The sequence below is a fragment of the Rhinichthys klamathensis genome, unplaced genomic scaffold (genome assembly GCF_029890125.1).
Source record: "Rhinichthys klamathensis goyatoka isolate OS25496 unplaced genomic scaffold, OSU_Roscu_1.1 h1tg000139l_1, whole genome shotgun sequence".
In the NCBI taxonomy this organism is placed as follows: Eukaryota; Metazoa; Chordata; class Actinopteri; order Cypriniformes; family Leuciscidae; genus Rhinichthys; species Rhinichthys klamathensis.
Window position 1 is genome coordinate 1,619,456 of NW_026606674.1, and position 25,815 is coordinate 1,645,270.

The 25,815-nt window shown below is 43.0% G+C and overlaps 1 protein-coding gene across 1 annotated transcript in view; it reads left to right on the forward strand.

The window, feature by feature from the left end:
* The window catches only part of LOC130089875 (scavenger receptor cysteine-rich type 1 protein M130-like), a 53,435-nt gene that overhangs the window by 9,628 nt on the left and 17,992 nt on the right, over positions 1-25,815 (forward strand). The window contains exons 16-22 of the mRNA XM_056257442.1: positions 2,491-2,551; positions 12,673-12,987; positions 13,498-13,812; positions 13,890-13,972; positions 14,061-14,204; positions 14,483-14,807; positions 15,457-15,759. Of these exons, the coding sequence (XP_056113417.1) occupies positions 2,491-2,551; positions 12,673-12,987; positions 13,498-13,812; positions 13,890-13,972; positions 14,061-14,204; positions 14,483-14,807; positions 15,457-15,759 (1,546 nt within the window). The remainder of the gene's footprint in view (positions 1-2,490; positions 2,552-12,672; positions 12,988-13,497; positions 13,813-13,889; positions 13,973-14,060; positions 14,205-14,482; positions 14,808-15,456; positions 15,760-25,815) is intronic.

Sequence of the window (25,815 nt, forward strand, 5' to 3'; positions counted from 1 at the left end):
AAAGCTAAATAAAAATATACACAACAAAATAAAGGCATATAAAATACTGCTGAAATCATGTTCCTTTATTAAAAATCAAAACATACAACAAACCATTACTGCAGTGAGGGATAATGGCCACTAGAGGTTACTGTTGAGTAATATTTCTGTGTGGAATATACAGGTGTTTTAAACACTTTAGCCACATGCTTATGATTGTCATTGAATTATAGAGCAAAATATCGAACCAAGTTGTATTTATTCCAAAGAAAGACAACAAAGTAACATTCACTAAAAATTGACTTGGGACCAGCTGTTTGAAAGTAACTAAAATGGCTGGGAAAAGTCCAGTGTTAATTGCCATTTTGGTTTACTTGTAACTAATACAATTACATTTTTTAATCAGAATTATTTAAGCATCCAGGTTGTTTATGGGCCACTAGAGTCCAGGGGTGAAAGCCTAGAAACTTTGATATAAAGTGAACTGATGGTGTTTGACATAATCTGCTGCGCAATGTGTGGCAGGCTTTAAATGCAGGGAGTGTGACTTCCCAAGCCCTTTCATGTGATGTTTCCTGCTTTAAGAAATCCATCTGATATAGCATAGTAGGTTTTCATTAACACTTACACATATTCAAACCCAATGCACTGAAACGCCTATTAGGAAGTAATACAATGTATGCACAATAATAATGCACAGACCATTTAAATCAAAACAAAAGAGATTGCTGTAATTCATCCTTCTGATCAAATAAGGTAAACTCCAGTAAAAGGGCAACCAATTTGCATTTACTGAAAATCCCTCATTGCAAAGTCATCTGTTAAACCCACTTGAACTGACCTGTCCACTCACCAACTTGTGCAAAGTTAAATTGTAAATTGCACATAGAGGGAGAGAGCAACTTACCCACAGTGGCTGAGGTGGCAGAATGAAACTGTCCATCACAGAAGCGTCTCAGCAGTGCGGTTTTACCAACACTGGAGTTTCCCACCAGAATGACCTTAAAGAGGCGTTGAGGGGATGCGGCAGCACCTTCTGCTGGACCCTGTAGCCAAAAACACACACAGTGACATCTTTAAAGTAAAGCTAACAGCTAGATGTGTTGAGTGCACATAAAAAACACGATTACACTTAAATGGGCCATAGTCTCGAAATCCACATATTATGTTATTTAAAGTCTCTTGCACTTTCACTCCATCTCTGATTTTTGAATTAAGAATTATTTGGTTTTAGGACTTTAAAATGTAAATGCATGTGAAATGAGGTATACTCAATGATATGTCCCGTCACTGACCTGCTGGTGGGTCTCCTTTCCGACAGGCTGACCCCGTGCAGACGAGGGCATGTTTCCTCTGATCCACTTCTTCTTAGACGGCTTCTTCAACCTAACTGGTGGTGGAGAGTCAGCAGAGGCCAGAGACGCATTGGACGGGTAGAGAGAGCTCGTCTCTAGATCCCCCTGAACTTCTTCCTCTCCGGCTCGCTCTTCTTCTTCCTCACTGAGCTGATGCAGAAGAAGGTGAGGGTCTCCTTGTAACAGGTGGGGGAGGTGGTCCTCCTCGATGGATATGACTCTGCGTAGAGGCCAACCATCCGGTGGCGCATCCTCCGCATCCCCTCTGTCATTTACACCTTCTGAGTCCCCAGACACCTTCTGAGATTGCACATCCACCTCAGGCTTCCCATCATCCCCTGCGGTGAAGGGTGAACATTGACTGTTTGCTAAAGAGGTGGACTTCCTGTTAGAGCGCTGAGTCACTTCCTCCTTATCAACTTCTCTGAAATGACAGTGAGAGGTGAGAGTAAATGTTTCCATGTTATTAAATCATGTACGTAGGTATTCGCATGAGAATATGTGAAGATGTCTCACTTTTTGACAGATGGTTTCCTCTCCGTGTATTTTATTGAAGCTGCGCTCAGTCTGTGCTTGCGTGAGGATTTCTTCATTGAATTGCTGCGTTTCTGTTGTAAATTACAAGGAGATATTCTGTTTATGATTGCTCTTATTAGTCAAAAGTTGGAACACACCCACTCATTTTTTATTATTAACATTTTCCACGTTTAAAACAAAATGTTTTAAGATCATAAGAAGCATAAATAAAAACATAAAAAAACTAATAAAATTTACAAAACCGCACAACCAAATTACAATAAAATGTACCTAAAATTAAAATGTAAGAATAAAAGAAATTATTTAAAATCGTAAACTTACCAGAAAGCTAATGTCTCGCTCATCTCGTAGATGTTTATTCATTTCTCTAAAAGAACAACATTTCATTTGAGATGTTTGTTGTTTGTCTACAGCATATGTAAGGATGTACCGAGCTCACCTGAGTAGATCTAACTGTTTCATCAAGCTGTGTTTTTCTCTCTGCAAGCCTTCTGTGATTCTGTACATCTCCCTGTGAGGGTAAAGCGCATGTGTGTGTATGAGAGACACAAAGACACTGGTGGGATTTCCGTGTGTACGTAATAAATGCCCAGACTGACATCTCTCTCTCCTGCTGTAGTCGAGACGCCTGCTCCTGCAGAATGCCCAGCTGCTCCTGAGCCAACTCCAGCTCCTGGCAGGTGTGCTCAAGTTCACGAGACAACTCCTCATTGGTCATTTTCAGTTTAACATTCTCCAGTCGACTCTCCTGTTGTTCGCTATGAAGGTCACGGCATTGTCGCTCTAACTGAAAAAAAAATGATATAAAACAGCTGTGAGTTGAAAAAGGTGTGAGTGCCACAGAAGTATACGATTTTGTATGATTCTGCCTGTTCATTTGTGGCTCTCACCCTCCTTTGTTTTTGGAAAAGCTGCTCCAAATCCTGTTCTTTACTACGGAGCCGCTGCTGGAGGTCCTGACTGCGCAACTGCAGATTTTCAGAGTCCTGAAACAGAGAATTAACATAGAATTTCAGTATTATTATTACGATACAAAATAACTGAAATGTATGAAGCTGAATTGTCTTGGGTGTCACATGATCCTTTAGAAATCATTTTAATATGCTAATTTGCTGCTCAAGAATAATTTCTAATTATTATAAATATTGAAAACAGTTGTGCTGCTTAATATTTTTGTGGAAACTGTGATACATTTTTTTCATAATTTTAGAAAGTTCAAATGTCTTTACTGACACGTTTGATTCATTTAATGCATCCTTGCTTAATTAAAGTATTAATTTCTCTCTCTTTTTTATATTCTCAACTGTATAGTGTAAAGGCACATGCAACAGTTCATAAGAATGTTTTTACCTTCAGAATTGCTTGATCTTTTTCATTAATGATCTGTTGCTCCATTTCCTCATATAATCTGCGAATTTCGTTGTCATGTGTGGCTGCTTTCCTGTGCAATGACAATGGCGTTCAATGTTAAAACATGCATTTAGCCTAATACAATCCAAAGATAAAACACAAACAAGTCTTTCATATTATAGAATTATTTTCCAAATTCTCACAGTATTACATTCCAACCACTGGCTCAGACCTGCAAATCCAGGTAATAATTAAAGGATCATAAGATTTCATGTGTATCTTTAAACAATGCATGTAGCAAACCACATCATTCTGACCTAGATTTGATCAAAATACATTTTATTCCCACCAGAAGTACTGTAAAAACCTGGGTAAACTTGGTGGTCACTGGAGGGATAAAACAGCATTCTATAGGGAATTACATTAAGCCTCTAAACGGGGATTATTCACAAGTAACATGGGGGGGAAATAAGAAAACAAGGGAGATTTTTGGCTCTTAAACATGCGACTTTAGATGGCACTGCTCTAAATTCATTCTCATTTCATGTTGCATAAAGAATCATCACGTCACCTTCTGAGGGTGCTCTCCATCTCCTTCCTCTCTTGTTGCGCCTCTTTGATTTGATATGTGACACGGGCCAGGAACTCTTCGAAGTTGGACAGGAGGTTAGGCTCATCCTTCCTGAGCTGAGTCCACAGGCTGCGAACCTCACTCGGGCTGAATTGACGAGAGAACTGTTACTGCTTGTAGCAATATAAAGCTAATATCTTATTGCAATGCCATGTGCAGTGGCAAAACATCAGTACTAACTCCTCAAACATATTGCTAGCACCCAAGCTCTCCATCAACACGCTGAAATGTCTCTCTTCATCATCCTCTTTCCCTGACAGCTCTTCATCCCCTGAGCTCTGAGAGGGTGTATTCATTAGTTCCTCAGTCTTGGAGACTCTCCGTCGGTAAAGAAAGTTACCTGGGGAACAGTTACAGATACATCTTGTAAAAGTGTGTAATTTGCTGTGCTATAAATATGTACCAAATAACAAATGATTTTTGAATAGATCCTCTTGACTGGAAGGAGATGATCATAAACTCACTGAATCCGGAGGAAAACTCTCCCATGGTCAGGTATCCATTTTTTTCCAGGTCTAGTGAGTCAAAAACATTCTCGAGTTCCTCGGCAGTGAGTGGCAATTCTTTGAGTAGCCTCTAAGATAGAGAGAATGATGGTTTATGATTAAATACTCAAGAAACAGATGGAAAAATGACATCATTAACACTATTTTCAACCATCTAGATATTCTGATAGCCTAACCCAACATTGTAAATAACAAAGCCTTTTAAACAGGAGGGAAAATAATGCAACTGTTATGGTTATGTTCTGTTTGTAGACTCTTATGTTGTTTCCTTTGGTTTCTGTGTTTCCTTCCTGTGTTTAGCTCCTGTTTGCTTGTCCTTTGTTACTATGGTTACTCATTGGTTAATTGATAATGTTCACCCGTGTCTTGTTTGGTTCCTAATTTAGCCTGTGTATTTAAGCTGTCAGATTGTTTCAGTTCATTTGTCCTGTGTTGTCTTTGAGGAGAAGCAGAAACTGTTACGTTTATCTATTCCTACGATTCCAGTGTTTTGGATTATCTTTGTTTTCATTTTTAAATAAAAGACTGCTACAATTTAGGTCCTCTTCTCCTCTTTCCTTGTTTGAACTGTAACAGACACCTATGCACCCACATTTTTTAATTAAAAAAAATTTGATGGCCATAGAAAGCTAAAAAATACAAAAACATAATTTGAATACAGAGCTGTCTAGTTATACCAAAGCCATGGCAGATGTAATATATATAGCCTATATATATTTAAATAATAATAATGAAAGAATGAAAATTTCAAGTGGTGAAGGACCTGTCAAGTTAAGGACCCCTACTTTACCCTCATATCAGTGCGTGTGATGAAGCCCTTTCCCTCGCTGTCACAGATCTGAAAGAAGTCCTCTATTTTCCAGCACTGTTTACCTTGGCCGTCTTTGAACAGGTCAGGATACAATGTAGGCGAGAGAGCACAACTGGGACGGAATCCAAAGCTAGATCCAATACAGGGAATTATGCTGATTAATTCAGGAATCATCATTTATTGTCTTGTACTGAATGCCTGCATGGGTCCCAGGCAGCAGAAAGAAACAGAGAAAGAGCAACACATCAGCAATCCTTATCGTCTTTAGGAATGTTAAGACTTTGAGAAGTGAAATGCAGATTAGTCTTAGTCATCATCACCCCAGCTAACAAAAAAACGTCCCCAGAACGTCCACTGCGAACGTCCCCTGAACGTCTTCGTGTAGGGTTCTTTAAACGTTTGTAGGACGTCGTGGGGGACGTTCGCGGGACGTCCCGAGGGACCTTCGAGGGACGTTTAGAAAACTTTCGGGGACCTTTACGGAACGTTCACTAGAAGTCCTTTTAACATCTTAAGACCCTTTTATAGTGTAGCATTAGTCTGATAACACAAAATCGAACAACCAAGGAACACACACACAACAAGGAATATCAGGAAACAAAAATACTTTTATTTTCATAAACAAAAGTTCACATGTGTCTTCAAATGCGCTGGCAGCTGTGTGTGTGTGTGCGTGTGTGTGTTTGTCGGTCAGCTGTGGGATTAATCCGATGGCAATTCTCCCCCTTTGGCCCTAAAACAACAAAATGAACATATTCAGTTATGATTTAATCCAAGTGAAATATAACGTTGTCTCATTTCAGCTACATTTAACGTTAGCTTCGTAGTGTTAGGCATAACGGTTATCAGCGGTACATTGCGGACAACTTCAGCAAACGTTTTAAAAGGTAACATTTTCATATAATTTAAAGACGGACAGTGGTTATGGTAACTAATTTATAATAACCTAAAAATTAAAAATACCTTTAGACAGACGACGGACAGAGAAAACACAAGGCTGCGTCTGAGGAGGACCGTTAACTGTCACTACGCTACGCAGCTGAGCGTTGCCATGGATACAAACCATAGACTGTGATACAAACCGCGTACATAAGGAATGGCGTCACTCGCTTAGGTGCATTTTGATCCTATGATTTGATCGTCACTTGCTTGTTTCTCCAATTTTATTTTTGTTATTTGATCTGCATGTGCTATCAGTCTTAAGTGCAATAATTAGAACAATATTTTTTCCTAAAATAAATTATTTTTAATAAAACCAGTCAGCTTCGCCTGACCAACAGTTTGGCAAGTAAATGTTTAGGATACTTTTATTTGCCTTACCTGTGTTATTTTTCCCTTTCTTTCCAGCAATTTTCCATTCTTCACGTTTTCCTTGGCTGCATTCATCATTTGAAGTTGATGCATTCTTTTAGTGCTCCTGGAACCTCTTCGTGCATGTGGAATAGCCTTTATAAATTGTAGCTCATATTAACTGAATCAATTATCATGTTTTTGATGTTTAAATTATAGCGGGTGAAAACAGACTCGTGATTTTATTACATCTTTAATTAGTGATACAATTTACACGAAGTAACATGAAAGTTATTATCTTAACATAAAACACTAACATTTTTAGAACTTAATTAATGCAAATATTTGCATTTATATTTTAGTTTAATTATTCGTTTGTCTGAGTTGCAAAGTGATGATAGCAAACGCATGGGCGACTGGATTTTGCAAGTGTTGTCATGGAAATGGCAGGTGAGGGACGAAATAGGGACGTTCGCAAAACTGGCCCGGACAAATGTCCTCAGAACGTCCGTCAGCGAACGTTATAAAACGGACCAAATGCGAACGATATCGGAATGTCCGTCAGCGAACGTTACAAAGCGGACCAAAAACGTCATCGGGATGTCCGTCAGCGAACGTTACAAAGCGGACCAAGTGCGGACGTCCTCCGAACGTCCGATCGGGAACGTTACAAAGCGGACCTAATGCGGACCTAAGGGGACGTTTGAAAAGTCCGGGGGACGTCCCTTGTTTGCTGGGACTGGCACTGCTGACGTTATTGGTAAGCAGACCACCACAATGTCAAGGGGGAACAGGTTTCTGTGGTAAATGTTCATGTTTGATCTCAAGTCGAACTTGCTAAGGGTTGAAAGAGGGGGTATCAAGTAGTTTATATTTTAATTTAAGCAAGAACCAATTAAAATGAACTTTTACATGGTTGACAGACAGATAAAGGTTGACAGTTGACACATCCTGTGTTTAACAATAAATAAGAGTTGAATGTTAGCGCTCTGTGTAATTTGTGACATTAAACTAAACACTCGATGAAATACTTATTTCATGAAGCCTCAAACTAAAATCCCATAGCCTGTACAAGGCAAGTTAAGTTCTTATAGCCTAGAGGAATTCTTAAATACAGAAACAGCTCTTACCTGAACAAGTGTTACTCTTCCAGGTCTGTACAAAAAAGTTGGTATTAACTTGTTTAATTAAATCCAGTAAATGAGTGAAGTGTGGAGAGCGCCTTTACTCGTGTTTGCTCGGACCAGACCCTTTTACAGTCTATGGACCAGATCCGCGGTCACTGATGAGGAGGAATAAATGTTCATCGTGCGGTCAGATTTAGAACAGGAAGTTTCTTTGGTGACAGAAACGCGGCGCATCCTCGATGATAGCAACACACCACAAAACAGTATTTCTGTTTACGGTTGACACATTTTTATCCTGGAAATATATGTGACTTGGAACAACATTAGGCTATTACAAGAACAGCTGATGGTGTTGGTCATAAATCAATGGCACCAGAATGTGTTGGTTATCTCGGTTCACACAAAACGTTCATTACCCTTTTTTATTATTGTTTGGCTATGCTATTATTGTAAACATTCAACGGATGTTTTTGACCACGCTGCTTTTTTTTCCAGTGTAGCCATTCAGCAGGACGACATGTCAAGCTTAAAAACATTTTATATGCCGTGAAAAACCTGCATCTAGAGTTTTTTTTCTTTTTGAAACTAATTTGATGTAGGCCTAGTAAAATGTTTCCATTTCTTCTAGAATTAACCATCATCATGTAGCCTACGCTAAACTATATGAAACGGCCAAACAATCAAGATTACAGGGTAAATTTAAATGATTGTCAGTGAAAAAACATTTAAATCCCGCTAGAGAGTGAATAGGCCTACAATCTGTCATAGACTGAGCCATTCCACCGATGACATTTTTGTCCCCAGGACATTATAAAATGCATGAAAATAAACTCTAAAATACATTTTATTATTAAGCAAAGTGCACATTAAGCTATAACGGCACATTTAAAATGTATAATTAAAAACATACATAAAATAGCAATAGCATTTTTTGCATGTCCTCACAAACTTTACCATGCAATATAGGGTAGGCCTAATGATTAAAATCCTTCAGAAATCTTATTTTTGTCGAATTGTTGTGTGACTTTATATCTAATTTATGCTTAAAATGTTTGTTTTTTTATGAGAAAAAAATATTTAATCTAATATCTTAGATAAAATACACATTTTAGTCGTGTCCCCAGGTTTTCACTCACTTTTCACCCTAACATATTCCCCCCTCTGAAAAAATTGGAACATGTCACAAGACACATTTTTCAACAGGAAGGATCTTCTGAAGGCAATTGGAAGACTATACGTAAGTCCTCCTATTTTAATTTCTGTATATTTGAATAAATTGTAAATATTACTGAGAAGGTCAATCTCAGCGTAGGCTAACTGTCCTGTTACCTAAATTGTTTCTTAGATGTTATTTATTTATTTTAAAAATATTAACTTTTGGTAAGTCACTAGAATTTGCTCAGTGTCCTCATTCTATTATGCTATGTGGCCATATGTCATGTATTTGTCATGTACTCATTTATGAATGAGTAGAGTCCTCTGTTTTGTTGATTTAATATTGTAAACATTAGTTGATATACTATTCACCTGAATTATGAGTTTTAATTACTTAAATTAGACATTAGTATTAGTTTTACATTGTGAATACCATGCTTCAGGGAACCAGTCCACCACGAAGTGACTTAAACTTTTTGTCTTCGTCTTTCTTATATTTTGTAGAAGATTGAGAGAACCCATACTATTCAGGTGCCAGAAACACCCACCCGACATCCTGCAAGGGAAAGAGTGAAACACACAGAAACCCTCTCTTTTCCCTCTTTTTGTCTCTCTCTCCCTCACTCTCTCTTCTCCTCTCTCTCCTTCTTTCTCTTTCCACCTCCTTCACTGTGAAGTATTACTGGCACAGACAGAGTACCTACATCACTTCAACACAGAAATCTCATGCACACACAGTCATGTTCATGTAACTCTCTCTCATACACACACATATGGACACTCATTGTTACCCAATTTTCATTCCTAATAGGCTACCAAGTGTTCATTCCTGTTACTCTTTTTTTTTCTAAAATAAATAAATAAAGGTAAACCACTGTTTTTGTCAGTTTTGTTTGGTCCATCATTTATAGAATTGTTTAATAAATTAAATTATTTTAAAAAATGGATAAACTTGAGGCTTTTTGGTCTTCTTTCAAATGAAAAAAAATCGCTTTATGTTTTTTATTAAAATACACCTTTTTTTGTCACAAATATCAGTTATTTGAACAAATAACCAACAATGTCTTAAAAATAAACACTTAACTACGGGGGAAACAAAGGAATTAACTGACATGCTTTAAACATGCTTTTAAAATGGCACGTGAGTTTCGGTAACGTGACTGAGAAACATGCGTCTATTTTCTGCTTAGAAACCTTGTAAAAAAAAATAAAGTTACCTGAGATTGACCAATACACATTTTGAATAGTTAAATGTGTGTAGTATTAGATTCATTGTTGAAAAAAATATTTAAAAATAAAGTTTAATTTTGAAGTTATACAACAAGCATAAAATGTCGGAAACATAAAATGTCATTTCACTGCTACGCTGATGATACGCAGATCTATCTGCCCGTGAGAGAATTAAATTCAAATTCACTTGATACTTTATTAGCATGCTTACATGATGTTAAGGAGTGGATGGCTGCAAACTCTTTGAAGCTTAATGAAAATAAAACTGACATATGTCATCGTGTTTGGCCCTAAAAAACATGACGTGCTGCAGTGCTTGAATACAACTTCTTTAAATGGTTTTGTTAAATCTAGTGTAAAAAAATTGGGATTTGTTCTGGATAGTGATTTAAAGTTGGACAGGCAAATTAGCTCTGTGGTGCGATCCTGTTTTCTTAGCTTACGTCTGTTAGCTGACTAAACCATTTCTATCTATTTCAGATTTTGAGAAAGCCATTATGTCCATTGTCTTTTCCAGAATGGATTATTGTAACTCCCTTTTTTATGGTGTTGATGCCGGAGCAATTGTGCGCCTACAGAAAATCCAAAATGCTGCAGCTAAAATGATAAAGTCGGCAAAGAAATATGATTCTGTGACTCCACTATTAATTTCACTAAAGTGGCTGCCAGTATGTAGAATTACTTATAAGATCCTTATACTAGTTTTTAAGGCCCTGCACAACTTAGCTCCAGTGTATTTATCCAGCCTGGTGGAAATTTACACCCCTTCTAGATCCTTGAGATCTGAAAATAAACAACTGCTTTGTTCTACCAGGACTAAATATAAACATAGGGGTGATAGAGCTTTTTCTCGAGCAGGTCCAAAACTATGGAATGACCTCCCTCAATCAATTAGATCTGTCAAAACACTATCCATTTTCAAAGCTATGCTAAAACAACATCTTTTAAACTCAAATGGAGAGCTATTTTAACCGGGTTATTGTCTATGCGTCCTTTTTATGTGATATGTTTATTTATTCTATTGCTCTGTGTTTGTTATTCTGTTATTGTGAAGCACTTTGGGCAACGTCAGTTGTAGGCTATTAAATTGTGCTATATAAATTAATAAACAAACAAACAAACAAACAAGCAAATGTCACCTATTCGGTGGAATGGCCCAACAGCAGATCAAATGGTAAATGGACTGCATTTATATAGCGCTTTCACAGAGCCAATGGCCACCAAAGCGCTTTACATTTGCCTCACATTCACCCATTCACACACTCATTCATACACCGACGGGCGACGGCAGCCATGCAAGGCGCCATCCAGCTCGTCGGGAGCAGCCGGGGTTAGGTGTCTTGCTCATGGATGGACACCTCGACACTTGGTCAGGTGGAACCGAGGATTGAACCACCAACCTTCCGGTTTGTAGACAACCCACATGAACCACTGAGCCACTGCCGCCGATCAAGTGAAACAAGTGAAACAAGTTACTATAATGTTGCTAAAGGTTAAGAAAAACCATTGATTGCCATCCTGAAATCCGTTCACTCTCCCTCATGTGGAACACTAGAGTCTTTACAAGAGTTTTGCTGCTATCTGCTGGACAAATACAGCATTACACGCACATTCATTGCTGTTTTTTTTTAAATAGGTTTACCTATTTATGTAGTAGATCATATTTAATTTATTTAATAAAAACACATCTGAATAGCTTAGCAACAATATAGTTTTAACTATGGTGTAATAAAATTTTGTTTTTAGAATAAAGAACAAAGCAGTAAATTCCACATATAGTATAATATTATGCATAATTTATCCAGAAACAATGAGATTAAAATGTTACATTTATTCAAATAATTCATGAAAAAAAATGCTACTTCTACTAAGTTTTCTACTAAGTTACAAGTGTTGAAGTGATTAGACTTACATAAATCAGTCACCTCTTGTATCTCCTGTGTGCAGGTGCAGGCTTTGATGCTGAATATAACCTGTAGTGTTTTTGTATCAATCTCCTTAAGTTGTGTGACTTTATCTCCATCCTGTCTTATCAAATATATGATTCTATCCTGAGTGAAGTGTCTTTTCATGGTGGAGGAGGAGTCCCGCTCATCAGCGCTCACACTTTATTGATATATATGGAGAAAATAAAAATGCTGCTTTGTGATTTGTCAGTGATTATGTTTGATGATTTCCTCTGTTGTGTCTAATAAGGTAACAGTGAGTGTCATTGGCAGCTGTGAGAGTCTCTCTCTCTTTAGGGGACTGACAGGAGCCAGTTTCTTCAGTGAGGGAGCAGAGGACAAACAGAGTCAAACAAACAGTGTGACGAGCAGAAGAAGATGGAGGGATTTCTGACACTCGTTTTACTCTCCTCTATAGTCACTATAAACACATCTGGTAAGTACAAAATAAACTTAAGATGTAAAATATTACTTTTTTAAATAAGCAGTTTGTCTGTGATGGCATTAGACCACTAGAAACTGAAGCAGAATATTACAAATAGAAGCATTATAATATCTAGAAACTTAAGATCTTGTGACACTATATCATTAATTATCAATTACATTTTACAAATGGTTTGAGCTTTTACTGGCAACCGATTTTTTATTCAATCATCCCCAGTTTTAATATATTATATTTATATTTACCAACTTTTTACATCTTATGTTTCTTGACTTTGGATGATTCGATCCCTTTCTCTCTCTTTCATGTACAGATTTTGAGACTGTGAGGTTAGTTGGTGGGAACAGTCCCTGTGCTGGTAGAGTGGAGGTTCATCATGATGGTCAGTGGGGAACAGTGTGTGATGATGGCTGGGATATGACTGATGCTGGAGTGGTGTGTAGAGAGATAGGATGTGGAGAGGCTGTAGAGGCTGTGCGTAATGCTCACTTTGGACAAGGATCAGGACCAATCTTGATGGATGCTGTGGGCTGTAGTGGATCAGAGTCAACACTGAAGAACTGTAGATCAAGAGGATGGGGTGTTCATAACTGTGATCATACTGAAGATGCTGGAGTCATTTGCACAGGTGAGCGGCTCCATACATCACTCTGTTAATGCATCACTGATCAGACTTTCATTGATAAACATCTTATAAGCAATTGAAAATAATTTAATGTAATTTTTTTTGTCAGAGCAAATCATAAGCATACTAATTAATGAATAGTATATTTTATTGTCTTAACAACGCAATTGTATCTATTTATAAAATCTATTATTAATGAAAGGATATTATTTTATGTCCATATCATAATCCTAGTAACAGATGGTCTTATTGTGTAAATATATTCAGAAACAATAAACTACGGAAGGTCAAGCTTGTGTACGGGTCTCACCTGTGTTCTGGGAGAGTGGAGATGTTTCTATAGGCGGCTGGGCTTCAGTGTCTAACCGGCGATATTTATTTAGCCATTTTCCTACTAATTGGCATAATATACATGTTATTTATTTAAAACTTAATGTTGTTATTCATAAACAAACTCTTAAACCTACCACTCTAAATAAATCTTTTTTGTATGGTTTTATTTAATACAAACAGATCATAAACAACCCAGACTTTCTGATGGGTCTCACCTGTGTTCTGGGAGATTAGAGGTGAATCATGGGAACACCTGGTACACAGTGTGTGACACTGCCTTTGACCAGCAGGATGCAGAGGTTGTGTGTAGAGAGCTGGACTGTGGGGCTCCTGTACAGGTGCTGGGAGAAGATGCTTTTGGCAAAGGAGACGCTCAGATGTGGACACAAGAGATTCAGTGCAGAGGAAATGAGTCTCAGATTCACCTCTGTTCAATATCATCATCACACCAACACAACTGCACCAGTGACAATAATGTGGGCCTGATCTGTTCTGGTAAATTATCAATATTCTGTCTCTCTTCATTCTTCTTTGTCAGCTGCACTATTTTAACTTCTCTGTTCTTTATTCAGGTTACACAGATCTCAGACTGGTAAACGGCTCAGACTCTTGTTCTGGAAGAGTGGAGCTTCGGTTCCTCAATGAATGGGGCTCAGTGTGTGATGCATGCTGGGATATGAGAGCTGCCAGTGTCCTCTGTAGACAGCTGAATTGTGGGATTGCTGTGTCTGTTGTGGGATCAGACTGGTTTGGAGAGGGAAGTGGTGAAATCTGGGCTGATGTGTTTGATTGTGACGGGAATGAAACAAAACTCTCAGAATGTTCCGTCTCTTCATGGAGTCGAGCTGAATGTTCTCATAGACGAGATGTGGGAGTCGTCTGCTCTGGTGAGCAAATTCACACCGTGATGAAGTCATTGTTTCAGATTAAAATGTATTGATGTAAAATGTATAAAATAGTATGTATTTTAGATAAATACTGAATGACAAATAAATACCCTCTCCAGAGAGTGAAGCTCATCTGAGGAACTGCAGCTCTCCACAAACTCTCAACTGCAGCTCCACACAACAGCTGTCAGTCAAAAACTTTGGTGAGAAAATCAACATCTGGGCAGATACTTTAGTTGATGATAAATAATGTACAAGCACTGTTTTTCTCTCTCTGAATATCAGGTCGCGGGTCCATCAGGCTGGTGGGTTCTGGGGGAGACTGTGCAGGGAGGCTGGAGGTTTTTCACAGCGGCTCATGGGGGACAGTGTGTGATGACTCCTGGGATATTAAAGATGCCCATGTGGTGTGCAGACAGCTGCAGTGTGGAGTGGCCCTCAGTAACCAGCAGGTACCAGCCTGGTTTGGTCCTGGTTCTGGACCCATATGGCTGGATGAGGTGGAGTGTGAGGGGAATGAGACGTCCCTGTGGAACTGCTCTTCTCCAGGCTGGGGGAAACATGACTGTCAACACAAGGAGGATGTAGGAGTCGTGTGTTCAGGTAAACTGTAAAGTAATGTGATTGATTTTTAAATATACAATTTCAAATGTTTAAAGGGATAATGTGCAGCTGGTAATTATTGCAAAATAAACACCAGGATCATCAGGAGCGGATGGGTCACATTTTGCACCAAAGACCATCTTACTGTATCGATGGTCTGATAGTCAGCGCTGCCATGGATGCCACTTTTTAAATATATTTTTTTTATGGACCAAGCAGAATCAAGTAGTACAGTACATAAGATTCTTATTATATTATAAAAATATAATTAAGTATCTTTTTCAGATGCTACACTTGAAATCAACACTAAGTTAAGTGAACTTTATTGTTTAAGTACATTCAATAATCGTCAAGTTTGGTGAACTAAACAATTTAATTGTTTAATTTAATTGTAATTTAATTGTAAGTCTACATAAGCACCAAGTTAAGTACACTTAAATATGCACCTTTTTGGAAGACCTCATTACTCAATTAAATTGAGGGAACAGGTTTACTCAAATCAATTGAGTTCAATCAACTTATTAGTGTTTTCAGTGTAACAGTGCTAGCAGCATGCATTAGCCTTGTATTAACCAGTTATTTTGGTGATATTTTAGGTTTAGCACAACCTAAAGTCCAATATTTTGAATGCACATCCTTTTCCATCTAGAGTTTAAAGAGATCAGGTTAACTGAGGGCTGTGAAGGGAATATGGAGGTTTTCTACAATGGATCCTGGGGAAATGTGTGCTGGAACCAGATGGACAGAGACACAGCGAGTCTGATCTGTCAGGAGCTGAACTGTGGAAGATCTGGTGTTGAATCCTCTTCTACACCAAGACTGGAATCAGCTCGTAACTGGCTGGATGAAGTGAAATGTCGAAAACATGATTCAAATCTGTGGCAGTGTCCATCTTTACCCTGGGGACAGAACTACTGTAATAATGATGAAGTGGCCAAAATCACCTGCTCAAGTGAGATTATGTTTAAATAACCTAAGATGATTTCAGTAGTTATGTTTCTTTAAACACAATGTTTGTATATAATGTGGTGAAATAAACTGTGTCTGAAGAACTAAACTTATTGAAGAACAGCCTAAAATGTCTTATGAGGCTTAAATGATATGTTTTCACATTGATATGTTTCACTGAGAGAAGTTATGATTATTGTGTCCTAATGTTCAGTTCTCTTAATATTTAATCTCAGAGGAGGAAAATCCTGAGTCTTCTCGGAGTCGTCTGACATGTTCCACCTCTCCATCTCCTCACCAGAGACAGTGTTCAAGTAAGATTTTTGTCAATAAATTTGTTTAACATTTGTTAATTTAAGCCTGTTTTCCTAATAAATGATTAAAATGTGCATTTAAACAAGAATTTATTTGTATTTAAAAATCATAATCAAATTCATAAATGTAATTAACTAATCATACATTTAAAGCCGTCTTAGTTAAGTTTCTGTATTTTGTTGTAAATGTAGTGCTGAAGCTGGTCAGTGTGTTTTAGATCATGTTCCTCTCAGACTGAGTGGAGGTTTGGGCCGGTGCTCTGGGAGGCTGGAGGTGTATCATAACGCTGTGTGGGGTTCAGTCTGTGCTGATCTGTGGGACATCAGCGATGCTCAGGTGGTCTGCAGGCAGCTGGGTTGTGGAGACGCACTGAGGGCTGATGGGAATTCAGTCTTTGGTGCTGGTGAAGGTGTTGTGTGGCTGAACAGAGTTCGAGTGCAGAGGGAATGAGATTCACCTGTGGGACTGTCCTCTCTCCCTGAAGAACCACACTGACTGTTCTCACAAAGAGCTCGCTGGACTCACATGTGCAGGTCACAGCAACACACTGACCAAGTCATTTAAATGCTAATAATCTTTGTCTATTTGCAGGATTTTTAATGTGTTTGTGTCTGTTTTGCCAGATTTGTCAGTGTCCACTACTCCTGCCACAACAACATCAGCTTCTCCTCCAGTTTCTCAGACAGTGCGCTCAACATCAGTCACTCCTCCACAAACTCCTCCAGCAGCGTCTCTCTCTGTGCTTGTGGTTGTACTGGGAGTTTTGCTCTTACTGCTCTTAGTGCCACTGCTTATACTGGTTCAGCAGAACAGAGTGATGAGGAGAGGTAGGAGAGATCCAGAGACTCATATTGTGTCTTATTCAGTGTGTGATCAGTCATGTGTTGTGAACTGACAGCAGGTTTGTCTGTCTACACTCACAGCTCTCTCTAAGAGGAGACACAGGACGACGACTGAGGCCGTTTATGAGGAGATTCATCACAGACACAATCACTTCACTCAGAGAGGTGAGACATGAAACTTATTTAATATGATTAATAACAGAGTCTGTCTGACACTTAATGTTCATCTATTATTAGTCCTGTTAAACCTCTGGCTTTAAACCACAGAATTCCTCTCAGAAAACCACAGAGCTGCAGGTGCATGTGTGTGTGTGTGTGTTTGTGTGTGTGTGTGTGTCAGTGAGTGTCTCTTCCTGTGAGTATTTTGAGGGTTATAAGGAGGGGTTCATGTTTGTAAGTAGGTGCAGGTGTGTGTGTGTGTGTGTGTGTGTGTGTGTGTTTGTCTCTCCTCCTGTGTGTATTTCTGGAAGGCAGTGAGGGTTCATGTGAGGACACGTGTGTGTTTGCTAATAGGCCTAAAACTTAAGATTTCTGCCTCTAATGCTTTTAAAATGTAAGTAATTAATATTTGTGTTTTGTTGTAAGTAACAATGCTTTATGATCCAAAGAAAAGGAGGGTTCAATCTGTTTGGAATAATAAACATGTTTTTGAATGTTTTGCTCTTCTTTAACAGGAAGTCTCGTCTCTGAAGAACTGCATTCTGGGTATGAAGATGCTGATGAGCTTCTCTCAGGTTAGAGAGCTGAAGAAGCTTCAAATCAATAATTTGATTTACAATTGTAAAATAATTAATTTACATATTTTAACACTAATTCAACTGTTCACAATACTAAAACTTATTATATCTTAATAGAAAAAGAGTTCAAGACTGCATATTATGATGATGTCACCAATGGCAATGGCCTGAAAGGTCAGTTCCCCTTCAGTCGCTCACGTTCGACGTGACGTCGACGTGACGACGTTAGGGGATCACTTCAGGGAGCCCTATCAACTTCGAGTATCTAAGAACAAGCCAATGAACGTTGGCATGCGTGAACGCGTCACGCGCCCCCGCCCCGCAGCGCGGGTATAAAACAGGAAGCGGGCGCGAGCACACACCGTCTTTCATTTCGGAGCGCGAGTTTCCTGTGACTGTGTGTCTGAGATTCAACGCCTTTTGAAGACTCGAGGAAGATCTCTGTTCCAGTGTTGGTGTGACGGCGCGATCAGCGGTGGCCGCGAGCAGTGCAGCTCTCAACTGCTGTTCTCACAGCACTTTTGTTTGTGTGTGTGTGTGTGTGTGTGTCCACACAGTGGCTACCCCTGGGCGCCTCAGCACTGTGAGAGCAATTTCCTTTTTTATTTTTACTAAAAGAGCAACACAAGCGGACCCTGCGTCTTTTTCAAGATGTCATTCCGCTTGTGCGTTTCTGGATGCCGTCGTTCCCTGGCGCCAGCAGATGGTCACAATAGCTGCATCTCGTGTTTGGGCATTCAGCACGCTGAGGCAGCTTTTGTGGATGGTTCATGTTCCCATTGCGGGAATATGACTATCGCAGCACTAAGGTCGAGACTCGCTTACCTCAAGGGAGGTGCAGTCCCCTCGCCTATGCCCCGATCTAGTGCTTATTTTGCCCCGCAGAATAGGCCTACTTCGGCGCATGACCAGGGTGATCTGAGGATTACCGTGAGGGCTTCCCCGCCGAGGCAATCTCCGCGGGCCCCTCACGCCTCTCATGTGCTGTTGCCATCGGCGCCCCTTTGCGAACGGCTCGGTCCTTCTCCGGAACGACCAGTCGTTTCCTTTGGGGCACCAGCTGACGATCAGATGTCGATCACAGCATCGGAGGGGGAGCGGTCATCTGGAGATGACGACTCGGCTGCGTTGCACCCTTCGGGGTGTGTAGCGTTGTCCGAGCCGGATCCAGAATGGGCCGCTATGCTATCCCGGGCCGCCGAGAAGGTCGGGCTTGCGTGGAATCCTCCACCACGTCCCGAACCTTCTCGGCTGGACGATTGGTTTCTCGGGGCGGGCCGTGCTGGTTCTCAGTGCGCCGCCCCGGTACCTTTCTTTCCGGAGGTGCATGAGGAGCTTTCTAAGACGTGGAAGGCACCGTATAGTGCCCGAAGCCGTCCTAGTGGCTCCTCTCCCCTCGCCACCCTCGACGGCGGGGCAGCTAAGGGGTATGTGGGGATCCCCCCAGTGGAGCGGGCTGTCGCGATGCAGTTGTGTCCGGCATCCGCCTCCTCCTGGCGGGGTGACCCACGCCTCCCGTCCAGGGCCTGTAGGTTCTCGTCCGGTCTAACGGCGAGGGCTTACAAGGCCTGTGGACAGGCTGCTTCCGCTCTTCATGCCATGGCGCTCTTGCAGGTCCACCAGGCCCAGGCGCTCATGGACATGAACGAGGCTGGTTCTGACCCAGAGCTCCTCCGGGAGCTCCGTGTGGCAACCGACCTCGCCCTCCGGGCGACGAAGGAAACCGCACGTTCAGTCGGTCAGGCGATGTCCACCTTGGTGGTCCAGGAGCGCCACCTTTGGCTCAACCTGGCGGACATGAGGGACACCGATAAGTATCGGTTCCTGGATGCCCCTCTCTCCCAGGTTGGGTTGTTCGGCGACGCGGTCGAGAGCTTTGCCCAGCAGTTCTCGGCCGCACAGAAGCAGACGGAGGCCATCCGACACATCCTGCCCCGGCGGACCGCTGCTGCTCCCACCCGCCCGCCGGCCGCAGCCCTTCCGTCTACTCGTCGCCGAGGTCGGCCTCCTGCAGCGTCCTCCGCTCCCGCTAAGCCCCAGCAGCAGCCATCATCCAGGCCTCGGCGTGGAGCAAGCCGCAGGAAGCCGACCCCGCCAGTCCAGGCCGCTACCGATCCAGGAGGTAAGCGTCGGTGCAAACGACCCTGAGACGGGCGGCCCAGAGGTGGATCAAGTTGCTCTTCAGGAGATGGCGGACGAGCCACTCCTTCCCCCGGTGGAGGGCCGGGCGGAGAATCTTTTGTTCCCTTTTCTTTTTGTTCCGCCACTGACCCACGGGTCAGTGCTACCCACCTTTTCAATAAAAGAGCAATTTCTGAAACCTCTGGGCCCCAAGAGGGCGCGCTTGGCAGTCGACGACGCGATGTCTTGTCACTCCCAAGCCCCTCTTTCATCGCCAGCGGGCAGCAGTGGCTGTGTCCTGGACGCAGTATCGCCTCCGCACACTCACTCTGCCCTTCGACGGAAGCAGGTACGTTTTGCACCACACGTTCAGACCCCACTTCGGGCCGCTGTGCCGTCCGAGTTGGGTCCCTGCATTCCGCCACGCTGCCCCACTCTGGGTACGTCTGTGGTGCCGTTGGTCCCGCTTGCTCGGTCTCTGGGAGCTTGGTTAACGCTTCCCAGCCCGTCTCGCTGGCTCATCCGTACCATCAGACTCGGCTATGCGATTCAGTTCGCCCGGCGCCCCCCTGCTTTCAGGGGCATCCTGTTCACCCGTGTTCTGGCGGACAGTGCCCCTGTTCTCAGGGCGGAGATTGCAGTCCTACTGGCGAAGGACGCAATCGAGCCAGTCCCTCCAGCCGATATGAAGACCGGCTTCTACAGCCCGTACTTCATTGTACCCAAGAAAGGAGGTGGGTTACGACCAATCTTGGACCTGCGCGTCCTGAATCGGTCCCTGCACAGGCTACCATTCAAGATGCTTACGCAGAGACGCATTTTCAAATGCATCCGTCCCCAAGATTGGTTTGCAGCGATCGACCTGAAGGACGCGTACTTTCATGTCTCGATTCTCCCTCGACACAGACCGTTTCTTCGCTTTGCGTTCGAGGGACGGGCATATCAGTACAAAGTCTTACCCTTCGGGCTGGCCCTGTCGCCCCGTGTCTTCACAAAAGTCGCGGAGGCGGCCATTGCTCCCATGTGCGAGCGTGGTGTTCGCATTCTCAACTACCTCGACGACTGGCTTATTCTCGCCCAGTCGAGAGAGCAGTTGTGCGAACACAGGGACATGGTGCTCAGTCACCTCAGCCACCTAGGGCTTCGGGTCAACTGGGAAAAGAGCAAACTCACCCCCGGGCAGAGGATCTCTTTTCTCGGTATGGAGTTGGACTCGATCAACATGACAGCGCGTCTCACCGAGGCCCGCGTCCAGTCAGTGTTGAACTGCGTGAGTACGCTCAGACGCAGAACAGCGGCACCACTGAAACTGTTTCAGAGGCTCCTGGGGCATATGGCATCTGCAGCCGCGGTAACGCCGCTCGGATTGCTTCATATGAGACCGCTCCAACACTGGCTTCACGATCGAGTCCTGAGATGGGCGTGGCAGAGCGGCTCGTGCCGGGTTCCAGTAACCCCGCACTGTCGCCAAACTCTCAGCTTGTGGTCGGACCCTTCGTTCCTGCGGGCAGGTGTTCCCCTAGAACAAGTGTCCAGGCACTCTGTGGTCTCCACGGATGCCTCTATCACCGGTTGGGGGGCCACGTACAACGGGCATGCAGCTTCAGGTCTGTGGACGGGGCCTCAACTGCATTGGCACATCAACTGCCTCGAGTTGTTAGCAGTACATCTTGCGCTGGGCCGCTTCAAAACGTCGCTACAAGGCAAGCATGTACTGGTCCGTACGGACAACACTGCGACTGTTGCGTACATCAACCGTCAGGGTGGTCTACGCTCCCGCCGCATGTCACAACTCGCCCGCCATCTCCTCCTTTGGAGTCAGAAGCATCTGAGGTCGCTTCGTGCCGTTTACATTCCGGGCCTGCTCAACCGTGCAGCCGACGAGCTCTCACGGCAGCAGGTGCTACCGGGAGAATGGCGACTCCATCCCCAGGTGGTCCAGCTGATCTTCAGGCGCTTCGGGACCGCACAGATAGATCTGTTTGCCGCCCCGGACACGTCTCACTGCCAGTTGTTCTATTCCCTGACCGAGGGGACCCTCGGCACGGATGCTCTGGCACACAGCTGGCCCCGGGGTCTTCGCAAGTATGCGTTTCCCCCAGTGAGCCTTCTGGCACAGACCTTGTGCAAAGTCAGGGAGGACGAGGAGCAGGTCTTGTTAGTTGCGCCGTATTGGCCCAACCGGACCTGGTTCCCGGAACTAGTGCTCCTCGCGACAGCCCCTCCCTGGCCCATCCCTCTGAGAGAGGACCTGCTCTCTCAGAGACGGGGCACCCTGTGGCACCCGCGTCCAGACCTCTGGAAGCTTCATGTCTGGTCCCTGGACGGGACGCGGAGGTTCTAGGTGACCTACCCCCAGCGGTAGTTGACACCATCACTTCCGCTAGAGCCCCCTCTACGAGGCGCCTCTATGCATTGAAGTGGAACCTATTCGTTGAATGGTGTTCTTTTCACGAGCAGAACCCCCGATCATGCTCGATCAGAGCCGTGCTTTCCTTCCTGCAAGATGGGTTGGAGCGAAGGCTGTCTCCCTCCACCCTTAAAGTGTACGTGGCCGCTATTGCCGCACATCACGATGCTGTTGATGGTAAGTCCTTGGGGAAGCACGACCTGATCGTTAGGTTCCTGAGGGGAGCGAGGAGACTGAATCCTCCTCGCCCACTCTCTATACCCTCTTGGGATTTGTCTCTGGTCCTTTCGGCTCTTCAGAGACCACCCTTTGAGCCTCTGCAATCAGCTGAGTTAAAAATCTTGTCCTGTAAGACAGTTCTCCTGGTTGCATTGGCCTCTATCAAGAGGGTAGGGGACCTACATGCATTTTCGGTCGACGAATCGTGCCTGGAATTCGGCCCGGATAACTCTCACGTGATCCTGAGACCCCGGCCCGGATACGTGCCCAAGGTTCCTACCACTCCCTTCCGGGACCAGGTGGTGAACCTGCAAGCGCTGCCCTCGGAGGAGGCAGACCCAGCCCTGGCTTTTCTCTGTCCCGTCCGCGCTCTGCGCTTGTACGTGGACAGAACGCAAAGCCTCAGGACCTCAGATCAGCTCTTCGTCTGTTACGGAGGCCAGCAGAAGGGAAAGGCTGTCTCCAAGCAGAGGATGGCCCACTGGATAGTGGATGCCATCGCCTTGGCTTACGAAGCCCAAGGCGTGCCTTGCCCGCCCGGGTTGAGAGCCCACTCCACTAGAAGTGTCGCTTCTTCTTGGGCGCTGGCACATGGCGCCTCGCTGACAGATATCTGTAGAGCTGCGGGCTGGGCGACACCTAACACGTTCGCTAGGTTTTAAAGCCTACGTGTTGAGCCGGTTTCTTCCTGTGTGCTCGCTTCAACCAGCCGGTAACACCGAAATTCCTGCTCTAGTGTCGGCTTGCTGCGCCACTCCCCTCCACGGAGCGGATACGTGCGCTTTTTTGCTCCAGTCGAGTTCCCCACCTAGGCGAACCCTGTGAGTTCCTCCACACCCCTTCGGCAGTCGGACGTTGCGGAGCGTCCGACGCCAGGCCTAGTGCTCGTATGCTTGTATAACTTGTGCTAGGCTGGGTTCCATATGTGTGATCCCTGCGGCGATCCCATATGAGTATTCTTCCACGACCAGCTCCCTGCGGTGAGCCCATGTCTTTCCCTTGGCAGAGCTCGCTCTGCCGTCACTGTCTGGTGTAGCCTCCCCCTTCTTAGGCTGGAGCCACCCCAGTGACATTCCATATGTTGCACTGCCCTACCGGCCAGTCCATATGTGTATTCTCCACATGGTACCTCCCTTCGGGCAGGATGTGGCTCCGCAGCGTCCCTCTCCTCTGGAGGGGCACGCTTTCCCAGTGTTATTCAAGGTTCTCTGTGTGGGTATATGGAACAGCAGTTGAACTCCCTCTACGCAGGTCTTCCGCCCCAGCAGTTGGGGGTCTGAGAGTCTTGCGTAGGGCGCTGGATGTGGCAGCAACCGATGGCGTTTTCCATGGGATCCCCTAACGTCGTCACGTCGACGTCACGTCGAACGTGAGCGACTGAAGGGGAACGTCTCGGTTACTGATGTAACCCTCGTTCCCCGAAGGAGGGAACGGGAGACGTGACGTCCCGCCGCCACAGTTGCTGACCATCGCTGTACGGCCGTCATTAAACTCGGCTCCTCAGTGAAAAACGGTGTGTGCTCGCGCCCGCTTCCTGTTTTATACCCGCGCTGCGGGGCGGGGGCGCGTGACGCGTTCACGCACGCCAACGTTCATTGGCTTGTTCTTAGATACTCGAAGTTGATAGGGCTCCCTGAAGTGATCCCCTAACGTCGTCACGTCGACGTCACGTCTCCCGTTCCCTCCTTCGGGGAACGAGGGTTACATCAGTAACCGAGACGTTAACTGATCACATGACTCATTATTATTACCCTGCTGTGTCCCAATTCGGAGGATGAGTCCTCTGGAGGTCGCATTTAAAGACTGTATACGTCATTGACCATTAAATTGGTCTCATTTAGGAAAAATAACCGTTAGATTGCAAAGTAAGAAAGAAATTTCCTCACGAGGAATAACAGTAAATTTTATTACTGTTAATTTTCTTAAATAAGACATCCTTGATGAGGTATGCAGCCTTTAAATGAGACCTCCGGAGGACGCAGCCTCCGAAATGAGACACAGTTAATATTCATTACTCAAAGCCTGCAACAATATATTTTACATTTATTTTGTTTCCCAAAAATATAAAAAAAATGCCCAAAATATACATGTTTTGATGCAGAAGAGATGATGAAGGAAATCACACCGGGATACTATGATGATGTCATCACTGATGGACTGAAACCAGATCGTGAGACAGGTGTCATTCGGTTATTCTATAATAGGAAGAAATATTTAAAATATATTAAAATCTGTTATAAATATATATACATTATAAATTGTCTCATGTTAAATTTACAGAATACACACCTGAGAGCTATGATGATGTAATGACAAGTGGACAGAACTCTATCAAAAATGGTGTTTACTTTTTATTGTTATTGGTGTATTTACCATAATCCTTTTATGATATTATGGGTTAACCTCATTACATTGTAAGATATAATGCAATGTTTGCCGTGTCTATATGTTCATGTGTAGTGGACACACCAGAGCATTATGATGATGTCATCATTAATGAACAGATCTTTGATGATGTAACAGGTGAGATTCACACAGAACTGCATTTCATTATCACCCTTCACCCATTAACATTGAACATGTATTTAATCCAATTAATGAATCATCATGACTTTATCAGGAATACGTCTAATTATCTCAGACAGTCATGAGGTGAAAGAGATCAATAACATGATTAGTGACACAAGCTGATTTACAAACTGCAATATGAGGTTTTATTTCACATGTGAAACAGAGGGAGATCAGGAGGAGTATGATGATGTGAAGAACAGCAATGAAGATGACAGAAACCTGTTGGGTAGGTTATTGTAACATTTCTATACATTCATTTTTATTTGTTATGTTTCCCATTTAAACTACATCTTGATGTAATTATTACAATGAAAATGATCAGTTTGCTTTTGTTTTCAAAAACAGACTATGATGATGTGGAGGAGGAGTCAAGTAAATGAGGAGCCACGTGACTCACTGACCACACCCACTTTCCTCTTCATCAAATCATATTACAGTTACTGGAGATATGGGGTTTTCTTAAACTGCTGTTAAAGATTCGTGTATTCGTTATCTGACATATTTTTGTATAACAGGTTACATGCATTGCAACAAATTTTGTAGAATTTGTATTTCAATATGTGGCCTATTATTTTTTATTTTGATATCAATATGTTTTACCCAATAAACAAAAGATACCATTCATTCATTACGTTTGTCACAAATTATATATATATATATATATACATTTTTAAAAAGCAGTTAGAGGAAAATGAGAAAATGATGCAAAACACTATAAACGTTTAAAGAAGTTGAAAAAACGGTTATGCAGCATTATCTACCTAAATACAATGATAAAATGGATTTACATCTTAATAGATTATTATTAGGCATCACATTTTTCCATAAATTTACTGCCATAGTAT